This window comes from Oratosquilla oratoria, chromosome 33 (genome assembly GCF_046742065.1).
Source record: "Oratosquilla oratoria isolate Oo_2021 chromosome 33, ASM4674206v1, whole genome shotgun sequence".
Lineage (NCBI taxonomy): Eukaryota > Metazoa > Arthropoda > Malacostraca > Stomatopoda > Squillidae > Oratosquilla > Oratosquilla oratoria.
The window spans coordinates 39791914-39807808 of NC_134809.1; the positions used below are offsets into that span (position 1 = coordinate 39791914).

Genomic DNA, 15895 nt, shown 5'->3' on the forward strand with positions numbered 1-15895 from the left:
TTGTCTCCACGAGCAGTCGAAATGTAGCGCGTCACAACCAGAAATCGGATACAAGAGATTGAAGAAAACCTTTGAATGGCGAACGACATGGCGTCAGAACTATGGCGTCAAGTCGTCCTACAAAGGGGCATCTCTACAGCCACAAGTAAGATCTAAAAAACGTGAGGACAGTTCACATCGAAGCGGTTTGGCAGCAGAATGAGTTTGCAGATCCAGTTAGCGGAGCGATCATTGATATGTGGTACTGAGCAGCTGCCAGAAGGAAAGACACCTCATGCAATGCCTTCACTGTATCAACTGTTGGCTAACTTAAAAGATACTTAATTCTACGTTTAGGGCCTATGTCAAGTCAAGCTCTATCGTTCAGTTGGATCACAAACATTTAAAAATGGTAAGTAAAATATAATTTTTTGAAAATGAGAGGGTCTCTACATGCAACAATTTTGTTTTCAATCGACAAATTAAGCAGAACTGACTTCCAGGGCGTGACTGTGACACAGCCCCTGCATTTTTTTCTGAAATTTAGACATCGAACATACATTAAAATATTTGTAGGAGGATGTCATGTATCCCACTGTCATTTACGAATTCCTTTTAGTAACCAACATTAAGGACAACATAGGATGCAAGAAAAAAGACACAGAGACAGGTTAAAAAGAGAGGAAAAGAGAGAGAAAAGAGTGATGCAGTGAGGAATAGCCAAGCAGAGTGCAGCCTCAGCTTCAGCAACAGCACTGGCCTCAGCACTGGTCTCAGCACTGGCCTCAGCAACGGAGTTGAGATTTGGCTGGTCTGGTACACACCAAAGTCAGATCCGTCGGCGCTGATTCATGGCTTCTCTTGGTTGGGTAGACGGGCAGAGAAAATCAGTATGAGTTCAGGGAAGAGGAGTGGGGTCACTTGTTACCAAATGGGAAAACGCGCAGCGTGACCTATAGTGAGTCTTCCCACCATGTTTTTACGTAGTATGAGTTTGACACACAAAATAAATGAGTAAATAAATATGTTAATAAACAAATAAAATAAAACAAAGAAATTAAAGACAGATAAATACAACAGAATAAAAAGAACTGGAAGGAAATGAAGGTATAGAGGAAAAGGTAAAGGGTGAAGATAGATATCTTAGTGAAAGTGAAGGCAGTGAGTAGAAGATGGGTAGAGTATTTCAGAGAGTTGTTAAATGTTGTGGAAGTTTGGGAGGTTTGTGGTGCTGGGATAAGCTTAGAAAATGACTGTGATGGGACAGGAAAATGACAGCGATGTAGGAATAGATGAGGTACAAACAGTATTGAAAATGATGAAAGCTGGTAAGGGACCTGGATTGCATAAATGTAGTGAGAAACGTCTGGCAAAAGGAAGAACGGTTATGGTGGATTGGCTAGTAAAGTTGTTTAATGTGTGCCAACGGGAAAGGATTGTACCGGAGAACTGGAAGAGTGCTTGTATAGTTCCGCTGTACAAAAGAAAAGGGGACATTTCTTTGAATATATTAGGAAGGCATATACAAGGGTATTGATTGAGAGGATTAGGAGAGGAGCAGAGGAAGTAATTGAAGAACAGTATAGGTTTAGTAAAGGTAGAGGGTGCGTTGATAAAATTTTTGTAGTAAGTCAGATTTGCAAAACATTTTTGGAAAAGACAAGTATATTTTTGTAGAGAAAACTAATAACAGGACATACATAAAGGCATTGTGGGAAGTATTGCAGATATGGGATAAAAGGTAAAGCTTCTAAGGGTATTCAAGTTTTAACATAAGTAGTAGAACTTGTGCTGGGGTTAGAAATGGTGAGAGTGAGTGGTTTGAGATGAAGGTCTGGGATTGCGTCAGGGTTGCATTATGTTGGCATGGCTGTTCAATGTGTACATGGATTGGGTAGTACGGGAGGTAGATGCGAGGGTGATCAGCAGAGGATTGAAGATGGTTAGAGAGACAGGAGGGAAGTGGGAGATGAGCCAGTTATTGTTTGCTGATGACACTGCTCTTGTGGCACGATCAAAGGATAATCTAAGCCAGTTAGTGGCGGAGTTTAGGATGGCATGTGATAGGAGGAAGTTGAAAGTTAATGTGGGTAAAAGCAAGGTGATGAGATGTACAAGGGGTGAAGATGGCTGAAAGTTAGAGATAAATATTAGAGAAGAGAGCTTAGAGGAAGTGGATATTTTTAAGTATTCATTGTCACATTTAAGGGTGGAGGTGAACTGAAGAGTGTGGGAAACGAGTAAAAGTCTTGGGGAATGAAAAGTGTCATGAGAGGTATTTATTTGGAGATAGATACCAGTGACACTGTATGAGACAGAGACTTGGAGTTTAAGGAAGGCAGACAGGATGAGTTTAAATGTACATACATATACCAAAGGCTTTTCCCCCCTTACACGGGAGGTAGCCAAAAAACAAAGGCGTAGAAACCACTTCCACCCACTCCATCCCCTACATACTCCACTCCCCTCTATCCTCTTCTCTACCTCTTATCTTGGTACCTCTTGGATGACGGGTAATCCTTGCATCTTGTCCACTGACATGGGTCAGAAGCAGTGTCTAACATAAAGTGTTGAGAAGTATGGTGGGTGTTATGAAGATGGATAGAGTGAGAAATGAGGAGGTGATGAGGAGAGCTGGCAGATAAGACTGATGAAAGAATATTATGATAGTTTGAGGACATGGAAATAGTAAGGAAAAACTATCAAAAAGAACGTAGAAGGCAGAGGTGGATGGAGAGAACTTGAGGGAAAGACCGATAATGAAATGAATGGATGCATGGGGTGAAGGAGACCTTGAGTAAAATGGGGAATGTCTGAGGAAGGAAAGGAGAGGGCAAGAGATGATCAGAGAATGGTCATGAATGGATGGTAAATTGATGCGGCACGAAATGATCTCTCCTCGTTTTCCCTATTTTCGCCTGAGGGACGAGGAGAGGGATCACCATGTAAATGAAGAGGTGGGGAGGTACTGCTGTGGATGTGTTGTTCCTGACCCGAGCAGCGGGCGGGAGGTAGGGATGACCCTTCATCAATGAGAAACTTAGATAACAAGGAATCAAATGGATGACGGATGGGAGTGGGATAGGTGGTATTAGGTGTATGCCTTGACTGGTTACCTCCCTTATGAGGGGGAAGAAGCCTTTGGTATACAGATAGAACTTTAGGCAGAGTGAAGTGGAACAGAATGAAAAACGGTCTTTTGTGTGTATGTGTGATTCACCATGGTCTTGGATCACGTGTTGGACTCGTGATCGACAGCTATTTCCCTCCCATTAGAGAGCTCAGAGCTCATATATGACCGACCTATGGGTAATGCTGTGACCTTACACGCACACACAACCCAACTCCCCGCCCACGAGAGTTGGAGTAACGACTCGCAGCGCAGTGATACTGAAATTAGTTCGGCCCTGGACGGGATTCGAACCCGGACCTCCGTAGTGGCAGCCAGGAACTTTACCAACCACGCTATCGAGCCGTGTGTGTGTGTGTGCGTGTGTGTGTGTGTGTGTGTGTGTGTGTGTGTGTGTATCTATGTATGTGTGTGTGTGTAATTCACCATGGTCTTGGATCACGTGTTGGACTTGTGATCGACAGCTACTACCCTCCCGATGAGAGCTCAGAGCTCATGTATGACCGATCTATGGGAAATGCTGTGACCTGACACGCGCGCGTACACACACACACACACACACACACACACACACACACACACACACACACACACACACACACACACACACACACACACACACACACACACACACACACACACACACACACATACACGCACACACACACACACACACACACACACACACACACACACACACACACACACACACACACACACACACACACACACACACACACACACACACACACACACACACACAACTCCCTGCTCACGAGAGTTGGAGTAACGGCTCGTAGCGCAGCGATACTGAAATTATTTCAGCCCTGGGCGTGATTCGAACTTGGACCGCTGAGTTAGGAGTTGGGAACGCTACCACTGCGCCGTCCAGCCGCACGCGCGCGTGTATGTGTGCTTGTGTGTGCGCGCGCGCGTATGCGTGCGTGTGTTCGTGCGTATGGGTGTGTTCACGTGTGTCTGCGAGTGTTGACGTGTGTGTGTTCTATTCTAGTCTTCCCATTTGCTATTTCATTCTTCCTCGTGTATCATTCCCTCAGCTGTATAACTTTAGAGAGAAAGAGACATAAATGAGAAGAAAGCTGGGCCAAAGAGAAAGAAGTGATAAAATATACATGAATTGGTCACTTGAAAATGCAGTGGCGTGATCGGTAACCAAGTCTGCTTTGGGTAAATGGAGGGAAAGGCCCTCAGTTGCCCAACAAGAGCCTGAGGGCAGCCACCCAGCCAGTCCTGGCGAGAGACACTGGACCAGTACGAAGGTAGCGCCACGCGAGATGATGCTGACCGTGGAAGCGTGTGCAAGCATTCGAGTTAAATTGGAAAGAAAGGAGATATCTTGTCTCTTTTCTTCACACTATCCCTCCCTCCCTGTTTTCCCTTTCCGCTCCTTCCCCCGTCCTCTCAACGAGCACTCCTGTACCCGCCCTTCAGCCAGCAGTTGACTGTCAAACATGCCCTGTCTCTTCTGTCTCTTGTGTGGAGAACATCCTACCTACTCCCAGTACCACCTCATCGCTATTACCAACTCCCTCTTACTCCCGGCGACTGATCTGATTAGATCTAGCTTTCTGGGTTCTCTAGGCTCTCTCCCTCTCCGAACTCCTGAACATGTGATCCTTTTCCCCTCTCGGGAACTGGAGGTAGAGTCAGTTCGCTCCAACTTGGCCAATATTTATCAGAGAAAGAAAATGTTCTTTGCTGTTAAAGTCAATACCATGGAAGAATGCACATTGAAAAAATAAATTAATCAGCAAGGTAGGGGGAATGACACACAAAGTGATCAACTGTCAGCAACATTTGTAAAGAAAATCTCCACCAAGTTCAAAAGAACTGTAAGCTTTCCACATCCTCTCCTAACAGGCAGGAACTCTCTTCTCTTTCACTCCTTGTCCCAGCTACCCCGACCTCACAGCTCCCTCTCACTCCCAGAGGCCAGCTGGCAATATCTTTTCCTCCCCCCCACCACCACTCTTCAGTCCCAAACCAGTAAGGGGGTTTGCCTTCTCCACAGACTCCTAACCAACAGTAACACCTCCTCTCTTTCTCCCGCTCCCTCCAGCACCCTGAACCCCTTTGCTAAGATGACCTATCATCCACTAATGCGTGTATATGTATGTGAAGAACGCAAACCTCTTTTGTCATCCAGAGTCTGTCCATCCCCTCGACTGAATGAAATTGGTCGTAGAAAAGTTCTCCATTCGTCGCCAAAGAGGTTTACTGTCTTTCTTCCCTGTTCCTTCCTCCCGACTAGATCCCAAATCACCAATCACTACGATCTTCCCTTCGTCCTACCTCACCCCCACGACCACCCCCTCTTTCCTCCCCCTTTCCTCATCTTTTCTCCACGACCCATTTCTTCCCCCTCTCTCCCGTCCCCACGACCACCCCCCCCATTCAACCCACCTTTACGACCCCTTAACCCACCTTCCTCTTATCCTAGTGACCCCTTTCCCCCTCTCCCTTACAACGATCTCTCTCTCTTCTGTTCCTCCCCCAACCCACCCAACCTTTGGTTCCAGGGGGTAACCACGACTTACTTTGTTGAGTGTGTCGACCTCGCCGGGGGCGCAGTAGGGGAATTGGACGTTGTTGAGGTAGCGCTGCGCCCCCTGCAGGTTCTGTCCCGCCGCCACCAGGTTATTCCTCGTCTCCGCCGCTACGCTGTACCGAATCTCCAGGTCACTGTCAGCAGGCAGGCAGGCATACAGGCAGGGAGAGGTTACAAAACGTTGTCAGTCAAGCAATTGATTCATTTATCTTTTTGTTTAACATAATTGCTATCACTGCTATTGTTACTATTATCAATATTTCTTTCCTTTTTTTCAGAGAACACCCGGAAATATTGTCATCAGAAATAAAGACAGCAATAAGATAACGACACCGGCTGGACACCTGGTTGAACATTGCCAAACAGCAAAATTAGCATACGTCATATATATATATATATATATATATATATATATATATATACATATATATATATGTGTGTGTGTGTGTGTGTATATGTATATGTATATATATATACATATCTAGAAATTTGTTATGATTTTAAACTAGTTAGTTTTGATATAACTTCGCTCTTCACCCATGTTCCTGTAATTGACTTATTGGCATATCTTGAAGAAGAATTATCAAAACATGACTTGCCACTTCCAGCTAAAACCATAATTGATCTTATTAAGTTGTGTATTGTAAATTGTAAATTTGTTTTTAATGGTGAATTCTATGTACAAAAATTTGGTATGGCAATGGGAAATCCTCTGTCCCCAGTACTTAGTAACTTGTACATGGAATTCTTTGAGATGAAACTACTACCTAGGATTCTTCCCCAACAAGTTGTGTGGAAAAGATATGTTGATGATATCTTGTGTCTTTGGCCAGTTAATCATAACTTAGATTTATTTCTTGAAAAACTAAATGGTATGGTCCCTTCAATCAAATTTACTTTTGAAATAGAAATAGAGAATAAGTTGCCATTTTTGGATATTTTAATTCATCGAAATGGTAAACAATTTAAATATGACGTTTATAGAAAACCTACTAATGTCGCATCATATGTCCACTTTTACTCGGCTCATCATCAGAAGACAAAACTTTCTGTCTTTAGTTCTATGTTCCTTAGAGCTTACAGGATATGTAGCCTGGAATTTTTGGATGATGAGCTGAGGAAGATATATAGCATAGCTTCTGAATTAAAATATCCAAAGCACTTAGTAAACACTTCTCATAAAATGGCTTACAAAACTTTCCATAACACCTCACACGTAAGAAAAGTATTTGACAAAAAGAACCTTTTGGTTCTTCCTTACAGTAAGAAATTAATTGGTCTGCCTAATATTCTCAAACAATTCAACATCAACTTGGTTTTCAAAAATAATACTATAAAAAGTAAGCTCATTAAAAATTCACCTGAAGCAAACGAGGGTTGTGTTTACTCTATTCCATGCCTTAAATGTAACAAATTTTATATCGGCCAAACTGGTAAAGATTTAAAAACTAGGATAAATCAGCACAAATATAGTGTAAGGAGTGGGCAAAGTTCCAGTGGCCTTTTTGTCCATGTAAGAGACCACAATCATCCTATTGACTGGGATAATTCGAATGTAATAATTTCTTGTAGATCCTTATTAGAAAGAAACATCATCGAATCCAATCATATTAAACAAACCTTTGACCATAATATCAATTTAAGTTTAGGATTATTTAAACTTGATGATTTTGTTATTGATAAAATTGTAAGAACTTCTCCAAGTGCTACTAAGCGGGGGTGACGTAACGTCATGGACCAAACGTCCGTATATGTAAACATCGGCTCTACCTGACTGTGAAACATCTTGTGTGTACTTCCCATGTTCCTAGCTTGTCTTTTACTTTATGTATATATATCCACCTTTGTCTCTGTAACTGTGTATTCCTTGATAATGTCTTAAATAGACGAAAACGTTCGGACTAAGCTTCTTATTTCCCAGTGGTTTTTTCTGCATATTATTTTCACGTGTGCCTTGTGAATTACTGCAATATATATATAAATGTAGATCACAACAACAAATCTACATTCTGGTGGCGAGCGGTGGATACGAACCTCCAACTTTACATTCTGGCAGCGAGCGGTGGCTATGAAACTTTAACATTACCATTCCTCCGAAGCAACAGTTCTACATTCTGGCGACAGCGGCTACGGATTAGCGGATTCCACGTGCTAAGATACATCAGAGATCTACACTCCAGTCGAACATAGCCACTTCCCATCTCAACGCTCTTCGCTGCATCGCCAAGCAACACCTACAAGCCAACACTCCAACGTTCCTTGTCCATCATCCACTACGAGCCAACACTCCAATAATCCTCGTCCATCATCTATTACGAGGCAACGCTCCAACTCTCCTCGTCCAGCACCTACTACGAGGCAGTCCCTCTTCATTGCATCGTCCTGCATCCACGACAAAAGATTCCAGGCAGCACCAGATACAAGACAACCCCCCCCCCTCCGCGACATCATCCAACATTACTTCCACGAGCTGGACAACCTCCGCCTTCTCACGGGAGCACCGCGCTGGACGACGAACTAACCCCCCCCCCCACGCATCAAGCTGCGCACGAGTGCAAACTTCAACGCCAAAGTCACACATATACAGGTATATATTCTTTTCTCTCTCATATTTTTCTGACATTTTGTGTGTGTGTGCATGCTTTATATATATTCTTTTCAACTCACCAGCCCAGTACATTGCACTTATACCTCCCCCTGTTTACAGCAGTGCATCTTACCACCGAATCGTCACACTGCATCATCATTTATAGAGCCACAACTACAACATCATCTTGGGTAAGTAGATATTTTTTCGTTCTCAGTATCACCTAGGAGGCATTACGGTGTATGTGTGTGTGTTTTTTTTATTATCTGTCAGTCTATGAACGTGGCCAAACATCTTTCTGACTCATCATACCGACCCCATATACGCAACCGCTCTACGTTCACTTTCAATGCACCAGACATGTACCCTCCTTCTGCTAACAACTCTTCGAAAAATTCACCTGCTACATAAAAACACATCGACAACACAGAATATTATCACCGTTGTCAAGGATGAAACCACATTAACTCTCTTTCACGGCAAGAACATTCCTGTACACAATATTCTCTCTGAGGTTGAATCGGAGATAACACGAAGAAACATCAAAGACAATAAAGATAAAATATCCATTCTAGCACCCAGAATAGATAAAAACAACACATTAGCTGGTGACGTCATTCGGTCTGATTTATTGGAGACAACCACATCCTATCATGATTTCGTAAAGCGCTTAAAAAAATCCTTTGCTTCATTTCAGACACACGGGTCACTTTGCCCCTATACTCCTTGACTAGAACTTACAATCATGGTCCATACCACACTAAAGAGAAATCTGTCAAAATTGCTTTAACATTAAAGAGTAAACTCAGAGAAAGTCTCAAAAACTCAGACTGGGTCTCAGAAGACAAGATTTCATCGAAACACGTAGTCTCACTTATGGCATACTTTCGATTACTATTCCATTTACACCCAGACATTCCAGAAAGCTAGTACTATTCCATTCACATCAGTTATCACCCTAGGCGAATTCTCGAAGAAATTCTCAGACACGGACGAAGCTATCACCCAGATCTAGAACCAGTCAGTACCCATTGCACCCACCCACACATAGCCCAGGTCACACGGTCCCCCTAACATAACACAAGATCAAGACATCCATCTCGTACTCGACATCACTCACGCCAACGCTCTCCACCAAGAACACAACTGGGTTGTGCATACTGCCACAAACCAGGACACCTCGCAAATACGTATTGCCACAGAAACCCTTCACAACCAAACCGACACTGCGATTATCATGTTACATGTTTCCACACGAGTAATCGTTGCCGTGTGCTGTTAGCACGGAGGCAACACAGATCAAAATTCCTAGATCACTCTCCTGTAAGGCATTCACGTGACACATCTCCTTTATGACTACAAAATACAAAGATTCAGTGTACATCATGGACAGTTACTCCATACCAGGAAATTCACTCATCAACTCTACCTGTATATACCCTGGATATCCCAGACATGCCTTTCCATTCCTTAACATTTAATGCTAAGTCTAGTTACAGCAAAGTGATAATCTTTTTCAACATGGGTTTCCCAGTTAAAATAATGTTAACACACAGTTTCCATAAATTCCGCACTGCAACTAAACGTGTCATCATTATGAACCCCTCCCCCCGACGTCAACCTTTGCAATGTAGATGGTGTACCATTTCCGATAATTGGTAAATTCTCCCTAGACATTAGCTTCAAAGATGAGTGCCCATCCGTTCTGATTACCATCTACTTAGCTGACGTTTACTTTCCTGCTGATATCATCATAGCTTATTGATGAAGCAACATAACATAGTCATTTACCCTGCTCAAAACGGTCTCATTTATGCAAATCATTTTCTCCCTGCATTACCATCGGCAACTTCTCACAAAGTAAACCACATTCACGTGACCGAGCAGGAACAAGCAGAATATAACACGCGTCAATTACTTGTACTCCCTCCATTCAAATTTACTCCGCTTCATTATACGAGGATGCATCAGCTGCTAGTACAATTTGTTCCACCATCATCATACAAGAGAGTTCCCCGTGCTCAACCACTCCAACCCCCTCCCCAGTACTCTAACTCTTCTACTTTACTGACAGCTGTGGACATGCGTTCCAAACATAACAGACGCACTACCTCCTCCCGCATGTCTACATCATCAAAAATCAGGACAAAACACCCATTAAATACCGTTGGTTTTTCACCGCCTGAGGACACTTTCTTGCCCCTCTTAGAGGAATTCAACACCAAATCCACCCCAGTCTCAGAAGTGTTATCTACATTCAAACACACTCACGCAGTGCTTATCAGCCCAAAGACGCTGTTCCTCGTGAGTGTACAAAGGTATACATACGATTTTTTCAAGCACAAGACACCGATGTACTCTGTATGCCAGAAACTTGCCGTGTCAATGGCATTTCCCTCCTTTCAGCCATCAGCTCTACGTCAAAGAAAGGTCATACTTGCATTTTAATTGCCAATGACACTAACGCACCCCTCCATCTCACAGTTGGTACAAACATTTGCGATTTCGAAGTATATCCCTCACGCATCAAAGTCATGAATGACTAATTCCTTATTTCTCAAGCTTGTACCACAATTTCCGGCGTGTCTATAGCACAGGAACCCATTGATACATTACATTTCAACCCCATAGACTTCCCTGATGCACAAGCAGACTTGCACTTTGCAACAAGTTCAGACATACTATTGCCACTCCAGGTGAACCCCTTGGAGTTACTAATCTCATTCAGCATCATATACCCCTTCGTGAGAACTCTAAACCACGTTACATTCCCGCATACAGAATGCCACACAGTAAATGCATGATTGTAGATAACCTTATCCAAGACATGATTGCGCAAGACATCATTGAATCATCAATCAGTGAATGGAATTTCCCTCTCTTTGTTGTCCCTAAACACGATGGTTCCTTCCGCCCAGTAGTAGACTTCAGAGAATTAAATAAGCTTACAATACCAGATAGACACCACATCCCTGTATTACAGGATCTCTTGCACTCCGTCGGTGAAAACAACGTAGTGTTCACGACCTTGGACCTTATGTCGGGATATTTCCAGATTCCCCTTGCTCCAGAGTCTAGGCCTCTGACAGCCTTTAGCACACCCACAGGTCATTATCACTTCAAACGACTAGCCATGGGTCTCGTTTCAGCTCCTTCAGTGTTCACACGACTTATGCACACAGTCCTTGCAGGTCTTATAGGTCATTCAGTGTTTATGTACCTCGATGACGTGATCATCGCTTCCAAATCCGTTAGCGAACATTTACACACTCTTCACACTGTCTTCTCACGACTAGCAAAAGCAGGTCTCAAACTGAAGCTTAAGAAGTGTTCCTTCCTTCAGAAAGAAATACGCTTCTTAGGGCATGTCCTTAATTCACAAGGAATTTTAACCTCGCAGGACAAGGTCAAGGCAGTCATTGATTTTCCACGCCCTACTTCTGTTGAACACATACGTTCATTCCTTGGTCTGTCAAGTTTTTACAGGCGTTACATTCAAGATTATGCTGGTATAGCAGTGCCATTAACTTCACTACTTAAGAAGGACACCCCTTTCATTTGGACACCTGACCAAGAGAGAGCCTTTAATGACTTAAAGAAATCCTTAACCACGGCACTTGTCCTTTCCTTCCCTAAAGCTTCCTTTCACAATATACACAGATGCGTTCTACACAGGACTTGGCGCAGTCCTCATGCAACAACACGGCACAAAACCAATTCCCTATGCTAGCTGCACACTCAACAAATACGAACAAGATTACTTAGTCACATACATAGAAGCTTTAACTATTATTTCTGCACTCAAAAATTTCAAAGAGATCATCCTTGGTTACGATACACACATTTACACGGACCTTCAACCAATATTACACCTCTTCACAGGAAAGAATCTTTCAGGAAAACTTGCCCGCTGGTTCTTCATCATACAAGAGTTCATGCCCACCTTTCATTTTGTTCAAGGTAAAGCAAACATAGTAGGAGACGCTCTCAGTCGCCATATCGCGACCATCACTCAAAATCTAATTTCAGTAACTCTCACACAAGCGCGCATAACCACATCGCAGATATCAGATACTCTTTGGAAACGTGATCTATACTTCCTCGAATCTGGAGACACAACTGATACAGATAATTTACCTCCCAATCTCGACAATTACACGTTAGTTGATGACACACTGTATCACAAAAGAGCACTAACGAACCCAACCGGTCAGTATTTCAGCTCGTAGTTCCTACGAACCTCATTCCGGAAGTTCTGAAACTTCTACACGATTCTCTCAGTGTCGCATACCCTGGCAAGAAGAAATGCGTTACACAAGCCAGATTACACTAATTCTGGTTAACCATGAGGAAGGATATACACTCCCACATTGATGCTTGTCACTCATGTGCGACTCACAAAGGTCATATCAGCGGTCATATTCCAATCTTAACTTACCCTACCCCTTGTAAACCATTCGACACAGTCGCTGTTGATCTCCGGAAACCAATACCTCTTTGTGTCATTTTTTACGATTCTGTATTCTTTCCCCCTACTAGACAAGATAGCACAACACAAACTCATATGCTCCTTCACTACACCCAAAACTCTGATTTCTGACGACGGGACTGAGTTCAACAATGATATTCTTTCGCATATTTGTAATTACTTTCAAACCACAAAATGCAACACTACTGCTTATCACCCTAGAATCAGATCAAATGTCTTAGTTGAACACCGGAATAGAAATGTTCTCAATGTTCTTCGACACCTTGCTTCTGATCTTTACCCTTCTTGGGATGAACATATCCCCATGATTCAAGCTTGCATTAATAGTTCCATGAACAGGTCAATGTCGGAATCACCTCATTTTGTTCTCTTTGGCTCGGAAAAAAGGCTTCCATATGATCTTCTCCTTTCAGAATTACCTATTTACAGTTGCAATGATTGTGTCAAGGTCAAAGTAACAACTTTCAATAATCTTTTCAAAAGAATCCATAATATTCTTCATCTGACTAAGGACGAAATGGTCCGCCAGCATAATAAGTCAGCCAGAGCTTGTACCTTTGAACTTGGGGTCACTGTTTACAACCTCAACAACATCCTCACCTCGAAGCTCTCCCCTAAATTCTATGGACTCTATTGTATCATTGGACATGAGTCAAAGAACAAAGTCAAAGTCAAAGTCAAAGTCAAAGGTTGCACGATCTTACAGAGACCGTATTGCACAAAGATCATATTAAAAGTTTCCCGTGGCCTCGACATAGAGACTGTTCCTTCACCAGTTCATACTACCCCTACAATAGAGAACTATCACCAATCTTCTACACCGCAACCTCCCCCGTTACAATATTCAAAGTCGAGCGACAGCTTCATAAGAGTACATTTTCCTAGGTGAACGGAAATAATATCTACTTCCACATGTTCATAAAATTAAGTCACTTTTATTTTAATCATGATTATTTCCCAACACTATGTGTATTTATCTTTATGCAAAAATTCTGTAAAATTCTTGTATTACTTCTTATCTTTCTTGAGCATTAACCTCACTGTGGTCGGTGAGTGGTAACTGAGCCGAGCATCTGTTACAAGATGATTGCAGGAAACATTCAGTCCTTTAGATGTCTAGAATGTACACGCGGGCACACACGGATTTAGTACAGGATGCAACGTCCGACATTCTCAGAGAACTTTCAAGGGACACCCTATTGTGTTTGACCTCACAGCGGTCATATGGGTCAAGCGCACTTGACCTCACGCGGGCATCTGGGCCGAGCGGCTGGACACCTGGTCGAACATTGACAAACTGCAAAATCAGTATACGTCAAATATATATGCATGTATGTATATTATATATATATATATATATATATATATATATATATATATATATATATATATATATGTGTGTGTGTGTGTGTGTGTGTGTGTGTGTGTGTGTGTGTGTGTGTGTGTGTGTGTGTGTGTGTTCCCATTTGTAAATAAATCATCCCTGCATAAATACTGAATATCCATACTCAGTCCATGCATTGTGCATTGTAGCAATAAGGGTAAAACGTAGGTAGTAGAGAATAAATTGTATATAGCTAACTGTTGTGGCAACAGTCACCATGTGTATGAAAATATTACCATTGGCAACTACCATAATTTTCCTCGTAGTTCAGTCTAGACGAAGAGAGTAAGGACCAGACACCACAAATTCGTTTGTCTCAACGCCTCCAAACTCAATGTAGGTCACAACAACAAATTTATATTAGCTTTAAATTGAAAACAAACAAACAAATAAATAAATAAATAAATAAATAAATAGATAAATGAATAAATAAATAAACAAATAAATATATAGAAATAAGGCTTGTATAATCATCTGTACTGAACTTTCCCTCTCATCTTGTGGTACTGTTTTTACGTACTGGAAATAAATGGTGGGATCAATGATAGAGAGATTCGATTTTCTTGGACACAGATTAAAGGTAGGATGGCACCCTTACATGTTGGGGATGGTGGGGAGGTCCTGCCACTTCTGGACAGCGACGGCAAGCTGCTTGCAGGCGTACTCTAGCATCATCTGGGCCTGACGCCACTTGAAATTAGCCTCGAGGATCCTGCCCCGGTGGGTCTCAAGTTCGTCCAGCTCCGCCTCCAGTTGGTTCTCCGTGATCGAGCCGTATTCGCCTCCGAAGAGCTTGTCTGTTCGGCAGGAAAGAAACAGGTGAGTGTGGTGCCTCACCACCACCCTCTCCCCTTGCCCTTACCCTGTCCCTGCTCTTGTCCCTACCCTTGTTCCTGTTTCAAAGTCAGCCAATAAAGCAGCTAATGAACAGATTCCAAATTAGAGAACGGCGGCGGGGTCAGTATAGTCCAGTGAAATATTTTGACTTTTATATAAAACCAAAAGTACGAGGGCAGACCTTTCTCTCTAAAGTGGGTTCGGAATTAATCGGGAGAAATGTCAGTACTCAGGTAGATCCATGTACTTGTTGTCCTTACATACTCTTAAGGTTCTTCTACTAACAGAAACAATCCCACACAAGTAAAATACAGGGAAAAGTTTCTTTACAGAGAAATCTATGAGAGGAAACGAGGACCGCTGCCATCCGTTTTAGGGCTGTGGGCTTTCAGTCAAAGAAACTGGAGGGAACAATTACTGATTATTAATCATATAATCTGTTATCACGTTCACCCTACCGCCACCTTCTGCGCTTGCTGGAAGCCTTACCGAGTATCTCATCCTGTTGGCTGTAGAGCTCCTGGATTTCCCCGGCCTTCTTCTCCAGTTCGATCACCTCGCTGGCGAGCTGTTCCCTCTGCTGCTGGGCGTTCCGAAGTTCCTTCTCAGCAATCTCCTGGTGGGGAGAAGAAAGAGTCACCAACCATCCATCAGTTGGACATGAAAGCCACGGCCGTCACGGAGTAAAGAATTCAAGCGCACAGGTCTTCAGGTACTACCCTAAATAAGGTCTGTAATGTGGGATCAAATGTAAGAAAAAAAAAAAAAAAAAAAAAAAAAAAAAATATATATATATATATATATATATACATATATATACATATATATATAAATATTTATACATATATATATGCATGTATATATATATATATATATACACATATATATATATATATATATGTGTGTGTGTGTATATAGTG

General features: G+C 42.4%; 1 protein-coding gene across 1 annotated transcript in view; it reads right to left on the bottom strand.

The window, feature by feature from the left end:
* The window catches only part of synr (BH3-only protein sayonara), a 93735-nt gene that overhangs the window by 12609 nt on the left and 65231 nt on the right, over positions 1–15895 (bottom strand). Inside the window, exons 6-8 of the mRNA XM_076173067.1 lie at positions 15465–15591; positions 14737–14935; positions 5668–5812 (exon numbers count right to left, since the gene is read on the bottom strand). Coding sequence (XP_076029182.1) covers positions 5668–5812; positions 14737–14935; positions 15465–15591 — 471 coding nt within the window. The remainder of the gene's footprint in view (positions 1–5667; positions 5813–14736; positions 14936–15464; positions 15592–15895) is intronic.